At 36.8% G+C, this 20,974-nt stretch overlaps 3 protein-coding genes across 4 annotated transcripts in view; 1 reads left to right on the plus strand and 2 right to left on the minus strand.

Moving 5' to 3' along the window:
• The window catches only part of LOC131046047 (uncharacterized), a 190,147-nt gene extending 182,815 nt beyond the window's left edge, over positions 1-7,332 (plus strand). For both annotated transcript variants that reach the window (XM_057979706.2, XM_057979705.2), the window contains exons 11-12: positions 5,942-6,031; positions 6,153-7,332. In XM_057979706.2, coding sequence (XP_057835689.2) covers positions 5,942-6,031; positions 6,153-7,000 — 938 coding nt within the window. In that variant the 3' untranslated portion in view covers positions 7,001-7,332. The remainder of the gene's footprint in view (positions 1-5,941; positions 6,032-6,152) is intronic.
• Positions 7,333-16,373: 9,041 nt separating this feature from the next.
• Positions 16,374-16,799, minus strand: LOC131046062 (secreted RxLR effector protein 161-like). The gene has a single exon (XM_057979719.2). The coding sequence runs from the start codon at positions 16,797-16,799 to the stop codon at positions 16,374-16,376; it is 426 nt and encodes a 141-aa protein (XP_057835702.2).
• Positions 16,800-19,674: 2,875 nt separating this feature from the next.
• On the minus strand, positions 19,675-20,427 carry LOC131046061 (uncharacterized). The gene has a single exon (XM_057979718.2). The coding sequence runs from the start codon at positions 20,425-20,427 to the stop codon at positions 19,675-19,677; it is 753 nt and encodes a 250-aa protein (XP_057835701.2).
• Positions 20,428-20,974: the final 547 nt, after the last annotated feature.

Below are 20,974 nucleotides of genomic sequence, written 5' to 3' on the forward strand. Positions count from 1 at the left end.
GGATTTCGCTCCTGACCCTTCCAAAGGATCCAGAGCGAAAATCCTTGAAGACCTCAAATTCTCACTTATCAAGGCCAAATTTCTAGTTCCTAAGGCATGTTTGAAGGTTTTTTTTTGAATGTTCTAGCCTTGCCAAGATTGAAAGATGCAAGATTTTGGCCTAAAGGAGAATTTCGCTCCTGACCCTTCCAAAGGGTCCAGAGTGAAATTCATCATAAACCCTATTTGTTGCCTTGAATGGACTAGAAACCTTGTTCCTAAGGTGGAAAATGATCCAATTTTGCCTTATGAGGTGGTTTGAAGCTTGAAAAGTGAGCAATCTAGCCTGGAATGAGATTTTCGCTCCTGACCCTTCCAAAGGGTCTAGAGCGAAAATCTTCTTAAAGCTCATTTCCTCCTAAGTTTGGCTAATTTTTGATTTGCAGGGTATCTTGGAAGGAAGTTTAGACATCCTTGTTTCCTTTGAAGGTTTGGAAGCATATGAAAATGAAGGATTTTGGACCAAAAAGGAAATTTCGCTCCTGACCCTTCCAAAGGGTCCAGAGCGAAATTCCTAAAAACTCATATTTTTTGCATTGAAGAAGGTCAAGTTTTTGATTTGTTATGACGTGGATGGGAGAAAAATAACTTGTCTTTGCCTCTTGAGGTCGTTTTAAAAGGGAGAAATGAAGGATCTAGCCCAAGTCAAGATTTTCGCTCCTGACCCTTCCAAAGGGTCCAGAGCGAAAATCTCTCTAAGAGACATTTCTTGCCTTATTTGGCCAAATTTTGGTGTCCAAGACATGATGAGAAGAAGAATGAACATGTTGGAATCCTTGGGGATGTTTAGAAGTTGTGAAAATGAAGGATTCTAGCTAGGAAAGGAAATTTCGCTCCTGACCTTCCAAAGGGTCCAGAGCGAAATTCCTTATAAACCTACTTTTTGACCTTTCTTGGACATGAAACCTTGTTTCTAGGGCAATGAAAGATGAAATCCTACATTGCAAAGAAGTTTCAAGTTGAAAAAACGATGATTTTTGGTCAAGAATGAGAATTTCGCCCCTAACCCTTCCAAAGGGTCCAGAGCGAATTTTCTCAAAACCTCTTTTTGCTATCAAGTTTTTGCTAGATCAAGTGTGGGATAAGGTAAAATCAAGATGAATTTGCCCCTAAGACAGACTTTGAATTGCTATAAACCATGAAAGATGAAGGAATTGAGCCTAGAAGTGATTTTCGCTCCTAACCCTTCCAAAGGGTCCAGAGCGAAAATCCTTAAATCAGCTTTTCTTCCAAATTTTGAGCAAAGCCAAGCTTGGACAAGGGTGTGAGAAGGCATTTGGATTGCCTTAGAGTGGATTTTGGTTGCCAAGAATGCAAATTTTGAAGCCTAATGAAAATTTCGCTCCTAACCCTTCCAAAGGGTCCAGAGTGAAATTTCTAAGATTCCCCTTTTTCCTTGCAAATCAAGACAAGATTTTGGTGTTTATACCCTAGAGAGGAGTGAGACAAGATGTTCTATGCCTTGGAGGAGATTTGAAGTTGAAAGGATGGCAAAATAGCCCTAAAACAAGATTTTCGCTCCTGACCCTTCCAAAGGGTCCAGAGCGAAAATCCTAAAATCTACCTATTCCTTTCAAATTTATGCTAAGCTATGCCTAGACCAAGGTAAAAGATGCCCTTGATATTGCCCTTGAGTTGATGGTTGTCTCCAAAAATGATGATTTTAGGCCAGAGGAGGAAAATCGCTCCTGACCCTTCCAAAGGGTCCAGGGCGAAAATCCTAAAAACTCCTATTTTGCCTTGCAAAAATCAAATCAAACTTGGGTTGGATGTGAGAGGAGAAGTGTTTTCTATCCTATTGAGGTGAATTCAACTTGAAATGATGGAGGAATAAGCCTAAATTAAGAAATTCGCTCCTGACCCTTCCAAAGGGTCCAGAGCGAATTTTCTCTAAATCAGCTTTTTTCCCAATTTTGTGCCAAGTCAAGTGCTGACTAGGGTGAGTTTTGATGGGAGAGGTCCTCAGGAATGACTTTGACTTGGCAATGATTATCAAACGTGAAGGAATTGAGCCAAAAAGTGATTTTCGCTCCTGACCCTTCCAAAGGGTCCAGAGCGAAAATCTTAAAAACACCTATTTTGCTTGCATGTCTAGTCAAACGTTAGGTTTTCATGGCTTGGATGGATGCGAGGAGACATGTTCTTGCCTTTTGAAGTTAATTGGTGTTGAAAAATGATGGAAATTAGCCCAAAACAAGATTTTCGCTCCTGACCCTTCCAAAGGGTCTAGAGCGAAAATCCTAAAACCCATCATTTTCTCTAAAATTTGTGCCAGGCCAAGCTTAGACCTAGGTAAGACAAGCCCTTAAGATTGCCTTTGAATGGATTTTGGCCACCAAAAATGTAGATTTTGAGCTAAGCAAGGATTTTCGCTCCTGATCCTTCCAAAGGGTCCAGAGCGAAATCCTAGATAGGTCCTGTTCCTGGCTAAGTTTTTGAGCGAATTCTCCTTTTTGGGCCTTATGAAGATCAAACCAATGTTGCCAAGTTGAGGAGTGGATTCAATATGAGGGAGTCCAGATGAAGTGAAGAAGATGAAGGACCAAGCTTAAAACTTGAATTTCGCTCCTAACCCTTCCAAAGGGTCCAGAGCTAAATTCCCAAAATCACCTAGTTTGCCCATGAGGAAGGTCAGGTTGTAGATTCCTAGCCTTTGGTGAGGAGAAGGATAGCGTATGCTTGCCTTGGAAGACATTTTGGAGTAGAGACATGATGGAATTTGTCCAAAAATGCAAAATTCGCTCCTGACCCTTCCAGAGGGTCCAGGGTGAAATTCTTATAGGGCCTGTCCCTGGAAAGAAGTCTTGAACTAACTTCATTTTAATATCTTTTGTTGATGATTTAAGGTGTGAAATACTATCTTGAAATGAATTTATTATGTCCTTAATTATCTTTTGATTTGTTTTTGCAGATAAAAGAAGATCAAGCCAAGACAAGGACGACCTTCTCCAGTCCAGCATCAAAAAGGACGACCTTCTCCAGTCCAGCATCAACAAGGACGGCCTTCTCTGGTCCAACATCATCAGGGACGACCTCTTCCAGTCCAGCATTTGAAGGAAAGGTACACCATCCATCCTACACATCAAAGACAAAGGAGGTTAAAGCAAGGGTTCGTTGAAGAAGCAGACAGTTCCAGAAGCGTTAACTAAAGTTAGCTTCTTGACATCATCAAATTGAATATCTACCAAGTTGCAAGTGTCAGACAAGGTGGCATCCCAATCATCACTCCTCCAGTCGGGTTGGTCCACCTCAGCGTGTCAAGATTCAATGTACCTGACTCATCAAAGATGGCACTAACTTCGATGTACTTACCCCAGTTATCCATTGGTCGAATATTCCAGAGAAGACATGTGTCCAAATAATGTAATTATTTCATTGGCCGGAATTGAGTTTGTTGTAACAAACCCTAATTAGGGTTTTCATTGTAAAATCTCGGCCATTGATCTCAAATTGATCTGAGCCATTGAATTGTATTGAGAGCACTATATAAGCCCTGGCTCCTCATTTGTAAAGGGGATAGTTAGTCAATAATAGCTAATAGTTAATAGTTAGTAATAGAGGCCAAAATAGTAGAATAGCAATTAGAGTAGATTAAGAAGAGAAGGCAAGACATTGTTGCCTTAATTGTAAAGACTTCTTTTCATTGAAGATATGGTGGAATATGTTGTTTCTTTGCAATGTGCATGGTCTCTTGTTGAATCTTCATTTTTGATGATAGATGATTAGATTGAGTGAAGAAAATTGTTGAATGCATCTGTGTGGAATCTGTCTAGTCCATACCACTAGCCTCTTACTGATGGTAAGGCCACCCTGCGTGGTCAATTGGCATAAAATGAGCTTAATCTCAAGCCGTTACACGTCTATTGTTCATGCATTATCTTGAATGGTGATCATTGTCAGATGGTGTACGATTTGAACGTATTGGAAGCATCCCTTAGAAGATCGCACTGAGTTGGTGTTGAATTGTTCAACCTGATGGTGAAACCCAGCCCAGTAGGACTCCACGTAGTCATTCATCCATCTTCTCGCATTCTAGATAGTAGAGTAGACTTCCTGAACCCTGCATCTTTTGCCATTTGTTTGTCTTCCAGTTAGTGAATAGGACTTGTGATTCCACCAAATTAGACGTTCAGGTCATCGAGTGTAAGTCCCCTCGTGATTCCAGCAAAATCACATCATACCGCGAAGAGCTTATCCACGAGTAGAGATCCTACAAAGTAGAACCTTGAAGTCCTTCCGATTGATCCTTTTTGCGATATCTTCAGCATTCGGAGACTTTACTCAAGAGAGGATAAGGTACCTTTAGGTATTTTATTCTGTGTTTGGTCGTGTACAAAATACATCATCAACAACTAGTTGCATAACCATCCTAGACAATCATTCTATCATTAGGAAGTTGTTTGCCAGTCATTCATTGATAAATATTTATGGTTAACATCTCCTCAAGAAGTCTGAAAACTCCGAGACAGCTGAGCTGCATAACACGCAGAATTATACAGCTGTCCACAACCGCATAACATGCAGGTTATACAGACAGAAAACTAGATCAGCAGGTTGTCCGTCAATTGTTTGACAATATTCCTTACATATTCAGTCATTTATGAGCAGGGTATATTACAGTTGATCAGGGAGTTTCTTTGGTCAGATGGGAAAGGACGCAAGAAAAGACATGCTGTGAAATGGTAGTGGTGCACTATGAGTAAGAATAAGGGTGGTCTAGGCCTTAAGGACCTAAGATGGCAAGGAATCTCCCTTGCAGTTAAATGGATTTTTTGAGCTCTACAGGGAGAGGAACCCTGGAAAATTTTGATTAGACATAATCTTAGTAAATCCACCCCTAAAAGAAGCCCTACTTGGAGAGGGTTGGCATTAAGTGATATCATTGCTGGGGATTTTGAGGTTAGACCCTCTGGATCTCCTGTCTTCAGATCAATTTGGAAAGCTTGGGAGGTGGTAAGAAGCCATATTTCTCACAATAGTGTTATTTGGGAGAATGGGGAAGTATGTGGTGAACGCTCTATATGGTGGAACTTGAAGTACAGTGGTAAACCTCTGGCTTTAGTACAGGGATGCTCAGGCAAGTCTTGGGCAGGGAAAGGATTGTAAAAACCGAGGGATGCTCAGCCAAGTCTTGGGCAGGGAAAGGATTGAAAAAACTATCTGATGTTGTTAGAAATGGACACCTCTTGAGTTGGAGTGACATCATGATGGAGTATGATGTGCCCACCTCTCAAAGGAAGACTTACACTATGTTGAGAGAGGCCTCTTCACCTCTTAATCTCCCCAAACCTTGCTCTGATGACAGTTCCAGGTTTTGCCTTTTTGGATTTTGGATTTAAGAAATCCAAGGATGAATTGACAATTAAATAGCAAAACTATCTGCTAGACATATTGAGAATTGTAGTGATACAGTTAAACGGTTAATCTGCTGAAGGGCTTGAATGAAGGAAAAAAAAAAGAACTATTTGAAGTGTTCTGAAAGGAAAGATCCATTAATTATTTTTTGTACATCAATTTATTTGATTGCTGTTTTAATCAATTGTTCTGATCACAGTACTTATCTGTATAATATTTTTAAATAGTCTGTCTATTGATTGAGTTGTTGAGAATTGAAGTGATACAGTTAAACAGTTAATCTGCTGAAGGGCTTGAATAAAGGGAAAAAAAAGAACTATTTGAAGTGTTCCGAAAGGAAAGATTTATTAATTATGTTTTGTACATCAATTTTATTTGATTGCTGTTTTAATCTATTTTTCTGATCACAGTACTTTGTATAATATTTTTTAAACAGTCTTTATATAGATCGAGCTGTGTCAAAAGTTTTAATTGGTCATGCATTATAATTTATTTTCATAAGAGACGATGCTCAGAATAATATTAATTCTTATTCCAATGTTTGAAGGGAACTTCCTGACTATTACAAGGGAATGGAAAACCGGAGATAAGTTATCTCTATTGTTTCCTGTGGGAATTAGAACTGAGAGAATCAAAGGTCTGTATTACTAGTCCAAGTATGTAAATTCTCATTTCTGTGGATCATCTTTTAGTACTAAAAGACATTGTCTTCTCCTAAATAACTGGTTACTGCTTTTAATGAATTTCATGTTTTACAGATTACCGTTCTCAGTTTGCCTCTGTCCAAGCAATTCTTTTTGGACCTTACCTGCTGGCTGGAATGACTCGTGGGGATTCAGATCTCAGTGTAAAGAACAAAAATTCACTTTCAGAGTCAGTTACTGCAGTTCCCAACTCATTTTCTTCTCAGTTGTTTTCCTTCTGTCAGAAGGGAAAGATCTCACATTCTCCTGTTGTGGACAGCTCTACACTAGTCTTCTCTGAAAGCAATAATAGAATTTTGATGGAACCATTTCCAATGGATGGGACAAATAATGCCACTAGTGCTACTTTTAGAATAATAGAGCTTCTTTCAGAGACCAAAAATCTTGAGTTCAGAAAAAGGGAAGTCAGTTCTATCAAGGATTTTGTGGGAAGTGAAGTTTATCTTGAGCCCTTTGCGTTGCCTGGAATGCTGGTCTCTCATGAAGGTGTTAATAATCCCGTCTCTATAATAAATCGTCCTCAGTTTATTGTTGGAGATGAGCAGCCTTGTACAGCAGGTATCTGCAATCTGCAGTCCCCAGAAATGGATGCTGTTTTCAAAGTACGGTTAGGACTGGATGGAGAAAATGACTCTTTTTCTTTTGAGTCTGCAAACCTTCCAAATTGTTTCTTGTATGGGATAACAAGTTATGAAGTGGGGCAGGCTGTCCAATTACGTTGCAAGCCAAGTGCAAGTGATCCAGCATTTATTCATGCAACAAGCTTCACCGTGAGTGCAGGGATTGCTAAATACCACCCAATTAGTTTCATTGCTAGAGGCTTAAGGAGAGCTTACCTTCTTTCCCCTCTCAATGCCTTCAGAGATGAATCCTATACGGTGTACTTCAACATCACATCATGAATGCTCATGATATCAGAAATACTTTACATGTTATCTTAATGATATTTGGAACTGTGCTACCATGATTAATCTTCCAACCCTCGCTAACTTCTATCTGATTGATAATATTTAGATCCAGTTGTCAATGATTTTGCTTCTCGGAAACAATAGCTGTTTCCCCATAAAAGAATGACGATTTCAGGTAGGCTAGTTGGCTGCAGAGATCTGTAGAACCATGGATTGAGTTGGGAACCAAAATTGCTTAGTGGCAAGTTTTATGAACTGGCAAAAAGTAGTATCTGTTAAAAAACACTCTAAATTAATAATTTGATAAGTCTTCTTTTTCTTTTGTATGGTGATGGAAATCAATCTTCATTCTTGGTTGTATGCATGGTAGAAGGAGCATTGAAATTAAAAGAATACAAATAGCCGTTAGAAGACAAAGGCGGATGAAACAAGCAACGATTCCTTTCACTATTTTTATATTATAGAAATTTGAAGTACTTTGGTTTCTGTACCCGGTTTTCAGAACTTTGTAGTCTGTGGCCAAACTTTTATCAATTATAAAGTTACTGCATATATCTGTACAAGCATGTTGTAGAGAACAATGCTACATTATCGAATGGCCTATGAAGTTGACATATCAAAGGGAGAAACTTACAAATAGTTATTGGTCGATTAATGGTGGTTAGCAAAAGATAAATAAGAACCAATAAAACATAAGGAAATCTGCTAATTAACAAATTAATAGAAATTAATTTGCCTAAACAGAAGAAATTAATATTTGCCTAAATGAACTTCACGCCTGTTTTTTTCAAAACGTTAATACATTTTTTCCATCTTGTTTGCACGATTGTTTTGTATTCAACTTTGATGCCTAATTCTTGGTTATCTCATATTTGTAGATAGGGTCTTCACTTTCTATTCTTCACATGAATGTAGATGAGACAATGGTGGGCCTTTTCTTCCTTATCTTTGCATGGACGTAGACAAGATCATGGCAGGTCTTTTCTTTCTTATCTTCACATGAACTTAGTGGAGAGTATGACAACCTTGTCTTTGTTGATTAGATAAAAAACATGGTAACTAATGTTAAAGGTGATTGCAACTTGCTTGGTGTTACCATGGAAGTGACTTAAGTTAGTCAATGCACATCAAAAGCTTAGTGTTCAAACATACATATCCTACATAGCAATCTCCAACTATGTAATAGTCACTTTTCTATAGCCAAAGACTTGATATCTATATCAGACTTGAAACATCTGATGATTTTATGTGCGATACCTTGATTTAGAGTTTAGGAGGGTTGGTATGAGTTTGTTGTTGGATATTCCATTTGTACTCCTATAGTTTGTTTGATTGGTTATAGTTTGTTTATTTGTTAGTATAGTATAGCATATGGTTAAATATTTTGTTATACGGTTGGACTTGTAGATGCTATTTAAAAGCATACAGTTCATCGATATTATTCTTAAATATTTGTAGACCTTCAGTGAGAATGATATGGACGATATTATAATTCAATGATAATCTCTCATATGGTATTAGAGCAGGGAGGATACCGTGAGATTTATTTTTTCTTTTGTATTTGATATTGCTATTATCAAGGTGCAGATTATGCCATATTAAGATTATTTTATTTCAGCATAGGTGTCGGAAGAGGAGATTTGGTTTCTGGAGTCTAACTCGACTATGGAGGATATCTTGCCATCAATATCTACTGGTTTGCAGTGTAGAGCAATCGCTACTCCCTCAAGTTGGTGAACAATGTTGAAGGCCTGAATCAACGCAAAGGAGAAGCGGATGTCCTCGGCCCGTTTCATATCGACCAGAGTCATTTGAGACCGGGTTTTTATCATATCTTGCCCGAGCACAAGATATCGACCTCAATGAAATGATCCTGGTACATAAACTACTTTGAGATATTTTGATCAGCCCCATTCATTTAGCCTTTGTTCTGCTTGAATCGCATCACTTTCTGCGAGAGAAAGGGCTGGATCACATCGCTATCTACACAATAGGCTGTGAAGATTTTCATTAAGATCGTATCTCTACTTCCACTTCTACGAATTCCATGATCAATGACAAGATCAGAATCAATTTGTGGTTTTTTCACCCATTGCTACGTTTTGTTAGTTGGGACATGGTTAATGTAATCTGCTTCTTCAACCAATCGCCTTCACGACACTTGCTAGCAAAGAAACCTGGTGAATACTTCCCCTGATAGCGTAATTCTGGTGCTCGAAATCCACTGGGCAATTTGTTTTGGCCTGTTTATCATTTGGCAAGCCCATTTATTAGGTTCAATCTAGTTCCTGATTTTTATCACAATAGCAATTAGATTTGACGGGCTGTATTGTCAAGCACATTTATAGTTTTTGATGTGTCTATGCGAATATGTAGTTCTAGTCTGCTATTACTCCTTGTGGCTCGTTGGGTGAATCGGTGACAAGAGATATTGTATCCCTTTGCATGTCTACTACTGCTGTATTCAAGAGTTTGAGGATCTCGATGAAGACACGCCTGCAAAAGTGCATAATGTAGACATGGCAACTTTTGGCAAATGTGCATATGATAGAATTTTTTTGAGTGTAGGAGTGTTCTTCCGTCGGTGAGTCTACTGTAGCTAGGGAATTTAGGTTGTGTACAACAAAAAAAGAAAAGGATAGTACTCTTTATTTGCTTTAGTTTTGTTTTAATGTACATAGTCGGGTATTAGTGTTTGCTTATCATTTTGGCAAAATGTTTCATTTTAAGTCATTAATTGTCATGAATTTATGTCAAAATGTAATAGCTTCAAACCTAGCCTAGGAGACATTTATAATGAGGAGTTGTAAGGTTTCTTTGCAAGCCATATTTTAATGGTGTTTTCTGATGAGAAATAGGATAAAACGATATCTAATTTATATTAAGCTAACAAAATGGCTAGCGGTTCTCCAAAATTCCTTCTTGCAAACCCTCAATTGCTATGCGAAGATAACTATTCTGCATGAAAGACCAAACTCAAAACTCAACTCGAGTTTGAAGAAGTTTGGGATGTGGTCAATGGTACCACAACACGCCATAGGACAAATGTCGATGAGCAGAATAAATTTGATCAAGCTGATAGAAAGGCAAAGTTGATCATTTTATTTAGTGTCTGATGAAGTTCAACCTTTCATCCGAGACTCATCCACAGCCAAAGATGCATGCGATAAGCTATGAGGCGAAGAATAAGAATTAGATCATGAATTTGCAGAGTTAGCTACATAGCCCGAAGATGAAGAATGGAGAACAGTTAGAATTCTTCTTCAATAGGATTGTAAAGTTGAGAGCTTTCGTACAAGCATTGGGAAAAACGATTGATGATGTGTTTTTGGTGTCAATTACTCTACGAGCACTACTTGCCAGATATAAAGTCTTTGTGACGGCATTAAATGTCATAGAGACAACACCCACTTTTGAGAAGTTGGTCAATCTTCTCCAAAAAGAAGAGTCTATAAGCTAGGAACATGATTAGGATGATCATGCAATGAACAAACGAAATAAAGGCAAGAAGCCTATGAAGCAGTCTAGTGAACCTCCCAAATCTAGTAGTTCTTCCAATACGTGAAAGAGTTGGACATGATGTGAAAAAATGTTGGTGCAATAACTTCAACAAAGGATCATCCAACAAATCACATCAAAAGAAGCCATTCCCAAGTGACAAACCACGATGGGAGAAAAAGGACAAATAGAAACAACAAAGCAATATTGTTGAAGCAAAAGATTCTCCAGATGAAGAATACGTTCTTTTAGCCCACTTTAAAAGATGGTTCATAATCAACCTCAACATGGTATGTGGAATCAAGTTCTATAAAGCACATGATTGGAAAAAAGAAGTGGTTTCTCCCATTGAAACCTCATCATGGTAGAGTCACAGAGACGATACCACTCATGACATTAAAGGTATTGGTGACATCTCTTTGAAGTTTGGCATACATAGTTACAGGCTTACTAATGTTTTGTACATGCCAACACTTACCAAAAATCTTCTTTTTGTTAATCAGTTTCCTCATCATAACCTTAGGATTGAGTTTGATACCACTTGGGATAAAAAGATTTGTCTTATCAAAGATAAGTCTAAAAATGAAAAGATTGTTGGTAGTGCTAGAGAGATTGGTAAAATGTTTCAATTTGATACAATTGCTAATAATCAAGCTTTAGTGACTAAGGACAATGATCTTGCTATGCTTTCACATCATAGATTTGGTCATTTGAGTAATAGTTACCTGCTTAAACTTAGTCAGAAAAGCATGGTCAAAGGGTTTCTGTCACTTGAGAAGTCAAGTGTTCTTTGTTCTAGCCGTCTTACTAAAAACCAACACATAGCACCCTTCTATCCAAATGAGCATCATGCCAACCAACCTTTGCAACTAGTGCATACCGATTTGTGCGCCCCATGACACCTAGTCATAATGGATACATGTACTTTTAGTTTTTTATTGATGATCACAAAGGAAAATGTGGGTATATTGCTTGTAGCATAAAGATGAAGCTTTTTCCTATTTCAAAGAGTTTCGCACTCATATGGAGAAAGATACGAATCATAGTATTGGTGTTCTTTGCTCAAATCAATGGGGGGAATGCACAAACATAGAATTCTCCACTTATTTGAAGGAAAATGGAATTGACGTCAATTGACTGTAGCATACACACCTAAACAAAATGGAGTTGTCGAACGAAAAAATCGCATCATTGTGGAGATGGTCCACAATATGTTGAAAGATTCTCAACGAGAACATGCATATTGGGCTGAAGTTGTGCACATTGCAGTTTATATCTTGAATCGTGCACCAACTAAAGCACTTGATGGCATCACACTAGAAGAAGCATGGACGGGTAAAGTCTTCTATCTCTCATCTTCGTGTATTTGGATGCAGTGCCTATATGCACATTCCTAAACAAAAAAGGAAGAAGCTAGATGATAAATCAATGCAATGTATTCTTCTTGGATATAGTAATGAATCTAAGGCATATCACCTTATGGATCCTAAGACAAAGAAGATATACATTATTAGAGATGTATTTTTTGATGAGAAGAATGATGTAAGTGCTCTTCCCACATCATCATATGCTTCAAATAGTGCTCCTATATTCAACATGGATGGTAAAAATAATGAAAACATTTATAGTCAATCAAAACCCACCATTGTCACAAAACCTTTACCAAAGTGGTATACTAGTACCCTTTGAGATGCAAAGCTAGACGGAGTTCCAAACACCTCAACTTTAGGTCCGAGGACTCGTAGCATGACTCAATGAGGTAAACTTATCTGTAATGACTATAGTTGTTGAGAATTTTGAGCCATCTAATGTTTAGGAAGCACTAGAATCAAGGCCTTGGAAAGAGGCTATAAATGCAGAGTATCAAATCTTTGATGAAAAATAACACTTGGGAGCTTGTAGATCTACCACCTAGTAAGAAAGCTATTGGATGCAAATGGATATTCAAAACTAAGTATAAAGTAGATGCTAGTATAGATAAATATAAGGCTAGACTTGTAGACAAGGGTTATGGCTAAAAAGAAGGGATAGACTATGAGGAAACATTTTCTCTCACAACAAAAATTTAAAACAATTAGAATGATTGTTTCTTTAGTTGCACAATTTGGATGGAAATTGCATCAAATAGATTTAAAAAGTGCATTATTTCTCGATAGAGACCTTAAGGAAGAGGTCTATATGACCCAACCATAGGGATGTATTGCACCTGGTAAAGAAGAAAATGTATGCAAAATAGTCAAGTCCCTATATGGTCTGAAACATCCCCCCCTCCTTGGTGATGAGCATGTTACCCCCTCTACCTAGCTTTGTGATAACATGTATCCTGGTTGCAATAGCCATAACTCTAGTTTTAACAATGATAATGTTTTTTTTTTGAGATTATCACTACAAATCCTCTTATCATAAATACGATACCCAATGGTGACCATGGCCTAGCCATAGTTCCATATGATGGGTCTTGGATGAGCTATAGTGTTGTTGACACTAAGCCCACTCATTAGAGTCAGACCTAGAAATCATGTCTATGTCTAGTGCCTCATCCACTAAAGAGGACCAATTTCTAGGCCAAGATCTAAAAAAGGGTTCTACTAAAGAAGATTATGAAGTTCTAATTCTCGTTGGGAATGGGTAGTTCACTAAGGCTAAAAGAAAGAGGGGGAGACCCAAAGGAAAACAATCCCCTCTCCCTAAGAGGAAGGACAACAATAAAGATCTCCCCAAATGTTTTGACTTTTAAGGCTGCTAAGGACATCATTATCTAATGTTTCTGATGGTTTTGAATTGCATTTCTTGGAATGTTAGGGGACTTGAATCCCTAGACAAGAAACATGTGGTTAAGAGATTCTTGAACCGACATAAACAAAATGCTATTCTTCTTCTTCAGGAAGTAAAAGACATCCATTTCATTTTAGAAATGAATCTTAAATACATTTGGAAAGATGGACTGCAATTATCTACTAATCATGACAAAAGGGAAAGGGTGAGTTGCTATTCTAATTGAGGAAAATGGACTAACAAGGTCATTGGTAATGGCTCCTCCCCATGTAATAGGGCTGTGTGGGCCACTAGTAACTATCATGATTCTATGTTGGTGTTTGTTCTTTGTATGCCTCTAATGATTATAGAGATATGATTGAATTATGGAAATGGTTGTTTACTCTTCCAGACATTCCCTGGATTGTTGGAGGAGACTTTAATATGATTGAGCACCAGGAAAACAAATTAGGTGGCTCAAATTTTGTTTGGAAGAGTGGTGAAAAGTTATATTGTTCTCGAATGAAGGAAAAACTCAAACTGTTTGACCCCCTTGAAGGGATGAAGAATAATTATGGGTCAATTTGGTATATTTGTTGTAACTTCCAACAAAGAAGGAAAAGGGTCTATTGCAAAAGAGAGAGATTCTATGCTAACAAAGACTTTTCCTATTTCAAGCAAGATGTGGATGGTACTATGATTAGAGTATGTCCATATACCCTCTCAGATAACCATCCCATTGAGGCTCAAATTTCTTTAAACAACAATATAGTCTCTCCTACTAAGAGGGATGGGAACTTTATCCTCAACACCAACCTTCTAAAGGATCAATAAAATAAGTGTGCTATACATGATCAAACATAATAATAAATGAGATAACCACATCCATTATGGTTGGAACAAAAAGGCTATTTGTTGGAAAATTCCCCTCCAAACACTAGGGAAAAAGAAGCCGAAAGATGAAAGAAAACTTGAAAAAGACATGGTAGATAACCTCATGGCTTTGGAGCCGCAAAACTAAGTTGATCCTACTAATCTAACTCTTTCTCAATCTTTGTCCCAAACCAAAGACATATTAAGAGGCTTACAACATAAGAAGATTCAAGAAACCAAACTGAAATGATACAAATTATAACGAACACAATACTTTATCTTGTGGAAATCCAATGGGGAAGAAAACCACGATAAATTATTTAAAAGTTTCTTTTACAATAAATTTAGAGGTACACAACCCCTTACTTGATTTGTGGGCACCTACCCACTGGAAGCTCCAACTCCCCAAACTGACTTTGTAGGATCCAACCTACAGGAAGCACCAACTCCCTAACATGACTTTATAGGCTCCACCCTACAGGAAGCTCCAACTCCCTAAACTAATTTAGTGAGGGTTAACTCACAAGGCTGAAGCTTCAACTCCACCTAATCCTTTCAATCTCTCTGTAGTTTGAGAAAATTTCAGACTTATTTTCTTCATTGATTTGGACTTACATATTCAACATAATATTTAGTCACCTATATACTTCAGAAATTTACATAGGATTTACAATATCTGTCTGATACACAAGTTTTGCACATTCTTATTATCCATATACATATCACAATTCCTTTTTTATTTTTTTGGGAACCCTCTATTCTTAGAGATATAGATTCAGAAATATATTATATTAAAAAATTATTTCTATATAACTTCTTCAGCATAGTTTTCACACTCCTCTTCGACAACCTTTTCACACACACAAATATTCGTGAAGAATTATGACCTTTCAAATAAGGTCACACTTATTCATTTGAACCATCACGTCCTTCATATCCATAATACCTTTAATTATGCTTTGACTAATTACGGACGTGTTTGATAGGAATTATCTTTTCTTAGTCACCGATAAGGAAATCACGATACATGTCTTGTGAAAGATGATAATACATCTTCCGAATAAACCATCATAACATGTTCGAGGATTTCTGTGTACACATGACACATATTCAATAATTATATGACGATTTCTTTCTTACCATGAAATTATATCTTTGCATTTTTGAGTCACGACAATGACTCTTAAAAAGTCAATTCAATGAATTCCGACGCCAAATAACACGACCCAATATATTCACCGCTTAGCATTGATTGTGACCGAGTTATTCAGAATATGATCTTTGAACAAGTCGTCTAAGAGTTGTATTAATTTACAATTTAAATGTTATCTATTAATCCCCCATGTATTGGCACTTGGCATTGTTTGAAATAAAATTTATCACTGGAATGTGGTCTTCGAAGGTGCATATCTGTATAAGATGTGGTCTATGTATAACTTGTATATAATCTGTGTATAATGCGGTGTGTATATACTGTAGTCTGTGTATATGATGCGGTCTATGTATAACTTGTATATGATCTGTGTATAATGCAGTCTATATGTGTATCTCTGTATATATATATATATATATATATATATATATATGCCTTCCTAACACTAACATGGAGAACATAACCCATGATTGTAATCTTCGTAGCTTTTCTCTGTCTTATGACATCTTAAGTATTTAATGATACTGTATATTGTCTATATTATAGTATATATATATACACACATATAAGGTATATTGTTTGAGATTACACAATCATATTGCTACTACTACGTATGCTTAATAGCATACAACCTTCTTTGACATCAATGACAATTTTTCATCAATCTGCCCCTTTGTCATTGATGACAACCTTGTAGAGGTATGATGATTAATGTTCCTCCTTAGTCCAATTTCTCCCCCTTTGACATCAATGGAAAGGGGTATTCTGCTGCTTGTAACCTTCATTTTAATGAAAAGATGAGAGTGATGTTACTCCCAATTTCTCCCTAAGATACTCAAAAGTCTCTTTTGGAAGAGGCTTTGTAAAAATATCTGCTATCTGCTCCTTGGTTGGGACATGTTCCAACCTTACTTGCTGCTCAAGAATCTGCTCCCTTAGAAAATGAACTTTGATTGGAATGTGCTTTGTTCTGAAATGCATGAATGGGTTCTTTGACATGCTGATGGCACTCATATTAGCACAATAAATGGAGATAGGATGATCATACTCAACTTTAATATCTTGCAAGGTTTGTTTCATCCACAATACTTAGGTACAACATGCTGCTGCAATATACTTTGCCTCTACAGTAGATAGAGACACTAAAGCTTGTTTCTTGCTTAGCCAAGTTACAAGATTGTTGCCAAGGAAGAAAGCCCCTCCACTAGTGTTTTTTCTATCATCCGTGTCACTCACCCATTTTGCATCTATGTATTCCTTGAGAGTGAAATAATCACCCTTTGGGTACCACAACCCAAAATCCATAGTACCTTTCAAATACTTGATGATTCTTTTCACTGCTTGCACATGTGTTTCCTTTGGTGCTTCTTGATACCATGCAACCACATCAACAACTTGCATAATGTCTGGCCTTGTAGCATTCACATAGAGAAGACTCCCAATCATAGATCTATATTGAGTTTGATTCGCATTAGGAGATTCATCTTCTTTACTAAGCTTGCAACCTGTGACCATGGGGGTACTCATAGGGTGGCAATCCTCTATTCTGAATTTTCTCAACATCTCCTTAATATACTTTGTTTGTGAAAGAAATATTCCATCACTTGATTATAAAATCTGTAATCCCAAAAATAAGGAAAGTTCTCCAAGCATAGACATTTCGAATTCTTTTTGCATATTAGAGGAAAATTATTCACACATCTTATTTTTGCTACCACCCAAAATAATATCATCTACGTAAACAACTACAATCAACAAATCATTACCTTCATCTTTGAAGTATAAATTGTTGTCTGCAACTCCTCTTTTGAACCCTTGTTTTTGAAGGTAGTTGTCTAATTTGGAGTACCATGCTCTGGGGGCCTATTTGAGGCCATAGAGAGGCCTTTTAATCTGCACACATAATCTTTTTGTTCTGATAGAATGAATCCTTCAGGCTACTCAATATACACTTCCTCTTGTAAATATCCATTCAGAAAGGCTGATTTTATGTCCATTTGCTAGACCTTGAAACCTTTATGACTTGCAAGGGCCATAAACATTCTAATGGCTTCTAATCTTGCAACTGGGGCAAATGTTTCTTCAAAACCGATCCCTTTCACTTGTGCATAACCTTTACACACAAGCCTTGCCTTATTTCTTGTAATTTCACCATCCTCATTCATTTTATTACAAAAGACCCACTTGGTTCCAATAACATTTTTGCTTTTCGGCCTTGGAACAAGCTCCCATGTGTGATTCCTTTCAATCTGGTCCAACTCTTCATTCATAGCTTTTATCCAAAACTTGTCTTCACTTGCTTCATCAAATTTCTTTGGTTCTATCTTGGAAAGAAGGCAAAAATGGACATGCTCTGTTGTGTTGGGAAGTTTTCTCCTTGTCTGAACTTTTGTATCCAAATCTCCAATTATCAAATCTTCTGGATGGTTTCTTTGAACAAATTTTAAAGGAGTCTTTGATGGTGTTTCAAAACTATCTTGTTATTGTTCTTCATCCTCAGTTTCCTCCTTTGATTCTTCTTCTTCTTTTGTTCCTTAGGATGATCTTCTATAACTTCCTCAAATTGTTTAGCTTCATCAATTTTTACATTGGCGCTTTCGACTATTTTTTGAAGCCTTTTACTATAGCATTTATATGCTTTGCATCTTGTGGAGTATCCAAGAAATATTCCCTCATCTGACCTAGCACCAAACTTGCCCAAATCTTCTTCATCTCTCCTAATGTAACATGTTCTTCCAAAGATTCTAAAGTATTCGACTATTGCAGGCCTTCCTTTCCATAATTCATAAGGTGTTTTATCATTGTTCACCCTGATTTGTGCCTTGCTCAAAATGCACGTAGCTATGTGAACACCTTCCTTCCAAAAATTATCAACTATCTTGGATTCATTCAACATGGCTCTTGCCATTTCTTGGACTGTCCTATTTTTCTTTTCAACAACTCCATTTTGTTGTGGAGTTCTTGCTGCTGAAAAGTGTCTTCTTATCCCATGCTTTGTACAATAATCTTCAAACTCATTTGAGGTAAATTCCCCTCCTTGATATGATCTAAGACATTTTAGTTTTGCCTCCATTTCATTTTCAACTAGTTCATTGAAGGTTTTAAACTTTTCAAGGGCCTCTCATTTTTCTTTCAAGAAGGTGACCTAGGTCATCTAGGAATAATCATCTATCAACAACATAAAGTATCTTTCCCCTTGCAAGCTTTTTGTTTTGGTTGGTCCACATAGATCCATATGTACTAGTTCTAAGGGTTTTGAGGATGAATATTCTTTAGATTTGAAACTTGATATGGTTTGTTTCCCAAATTGACATTGTTTGCAAATGATATTTGATGACTTTGTGATTATTGGTATATCTCTTACTGCTTTCTTTTTACTTACCTTTACCAGATTCTCAAAATTAAGTTGACCTAGTCTTTTGTGCCATAGCCAACTTTCATCTTCTTGTGCTAAATTACAAGTTTCATTTTTTGCTTCATTTAGAATATATAATTTTTTTGTTGTTCTATAGGCATTTGCAATTAATTTTTCATCCTTCTTAATTTCACATTCTTTAGACAAGAAAGTTACAACATGTCCTTGATCACAAAGCTAACTTACACTTAGTAAATTTTCTTTTAGTCCCTTAACATATAACACATTTTTAGTTTTAGTTTTACCATGATCTAGGCTAAGTGTTCCTTTACCTCTTATTTCCCTTTTGGTATTATCACCAAATCTTACTGTTCCTTCATCTGCTGGTTCAAAAGTGATAAATTTTCTTTTATCACCTGTAATATGTCTTGAGAAACCGCTATCCACATACCATCTATCCTTCTTGTTTTTGGCATGTAGAGCTATTTGAACAAATAAGGATTCCATCTCTTTTTCTTTTCCTTTCTCTTTTTCTTGCTGCTTTCTTTCCCAAGTCATTTTGGGATACACATCATTTTTGATCGGTACAATCTCCTTTATGTTTTGCTTTGGTGGATCAGCAAAGATAGTTCTGCAAAAATGATCTTTGTGTCCAAAATTGTGATATTTGTAGCACATAATATTACAATCCATTAAAGGAGAGAATGGATTAGTATATTTTCTACAATTAATAGCTTTATGACCAAACATGTAGTATGAAAAACAATGTCCATTGAAGGGATAAAGATTGTTAGTTACAAGTGATTGTCTGTCGAGTGACCCTCTCCCTTTATTTGAAGGAGAAGTAGTCACTTGATAATTTATTCTATTTCTTTTATTTTTAACCACCTTCCATGAGGTATCCATGGTTCTTGCTGTTTGATTTTTCACAGAATTTGTATTGGTAACTGTGGGCCTTTAAGAGTTAAGAGATGTGTCAAACTCCTTAGATTCTTTATTCTATTTTAAGAGGACAATTTCCTCTATTAATTTGTTTCATTCTTCATCTTTTTCCTTGAGGTGATTGATTGTTATTTCCTCCACTCTTTTGGCTTCTTCTATTTGCATTTTCAGGTCTTCTATAAGCTCAATTGATTCTTGACATCTTGTTTTGTATTTTGAGACCTTTTCCTTTAACCTTTCAATTTTCTTGTATGCATAGTACAAATCTTCTACAAGATCTACATCCTCTTCAACACAACTCACATCTTGTTCTTCTTCTTTCTCCCTTTCATCATTTTCTTCCAATATGGCCATGAAAAGTATTTCTTCTTGATCACTGCTAGAGCAATCCTCAAGACTCTCTTCAGATGAGCTAGAGTCTTTCTTAGAATAGAGACTCTTATTATGTTTGGAGTAGTTCTTCTTATATTTTTTATTACCTTTCCTTTTGGAATAAGTCTTCTTATCATCTTCACTACTTTCACTTTCATTTTGAGGATAATTTAAAGCATAGTGTCCAATTTTCCCACAATTGTAGCATCTAAAGTTTCTTTCGTTTTTGCTCTTACCCTTTTTGAATTTTCTCATGAAGTAAGCATTTGTTTCTTCTGATTCACTGCTTGAACTTTCATTTGGTACATGATGTTTATCCTTCTTCTTTGATTCCTTGAAGGATACTTCCTTTTGTGATGGCTTGTCTTCCCTTCTCATTTCATAGGTTGTGAGAGTCCCATACAATCCATCCTTTGTTAGCTTGTCCAAATCTTTCATTTCTTCAAGCACATAAATATTGGAGTCAAATTTCATTGTCAAGGATGTTGTTAAATATGGATCGAAGAATAATGACAACGATTTTGGAAGATTGATTGCCGTGAGTTATTGATCGTCTCCATCATTGAATCCGGTTTAAATACAAGAGGAAAGGTTGCCTACGTAGGGACATGTCCATACGTGGCAGTTGCCATGTATGGACATGTCCCTATGGAGGCAACCGTTCATAACAATTAGTTTGTTTATGTTTAATTTCCAAACTATATGTTCTGTTAATATATCACTCTCTAGATGATAATCGATTTACCATTAGTTAGATTCATGAGGGCTATATCTTAACACTCTCTCTTAGCAAGAGTGGATCTAAGTAATTTTCTTGGGAGCATATTCTGTCATGACTTCCGACACAATTCAGGACAACATTTAATATAGTCTTGTCATGACAATAAACTCAATATCATGATATCTGGCTCAGTCTGGGACAATCACTTAAGAAGTCAATCATGAGATGATCACATACTTTAGGATCAAGATATCCGGCACAGTCCGGGACAACAACTTAATGTAGTCAATCTTGACACTT

Source organism: Cryptomeria japonica, chromosome 7 (genome assembly GCF_030272615.1).
Source record: "Cryptomeria japonica chromosome 7, Sugi_1.0, whole genome shotgun sequence".
NCBI lineage: Eukaryota > Viridiplantae > Streptophyta > Pinopsida > Cupressales > Cupressaceae > Cryptomeria > Cryptomeria japonica.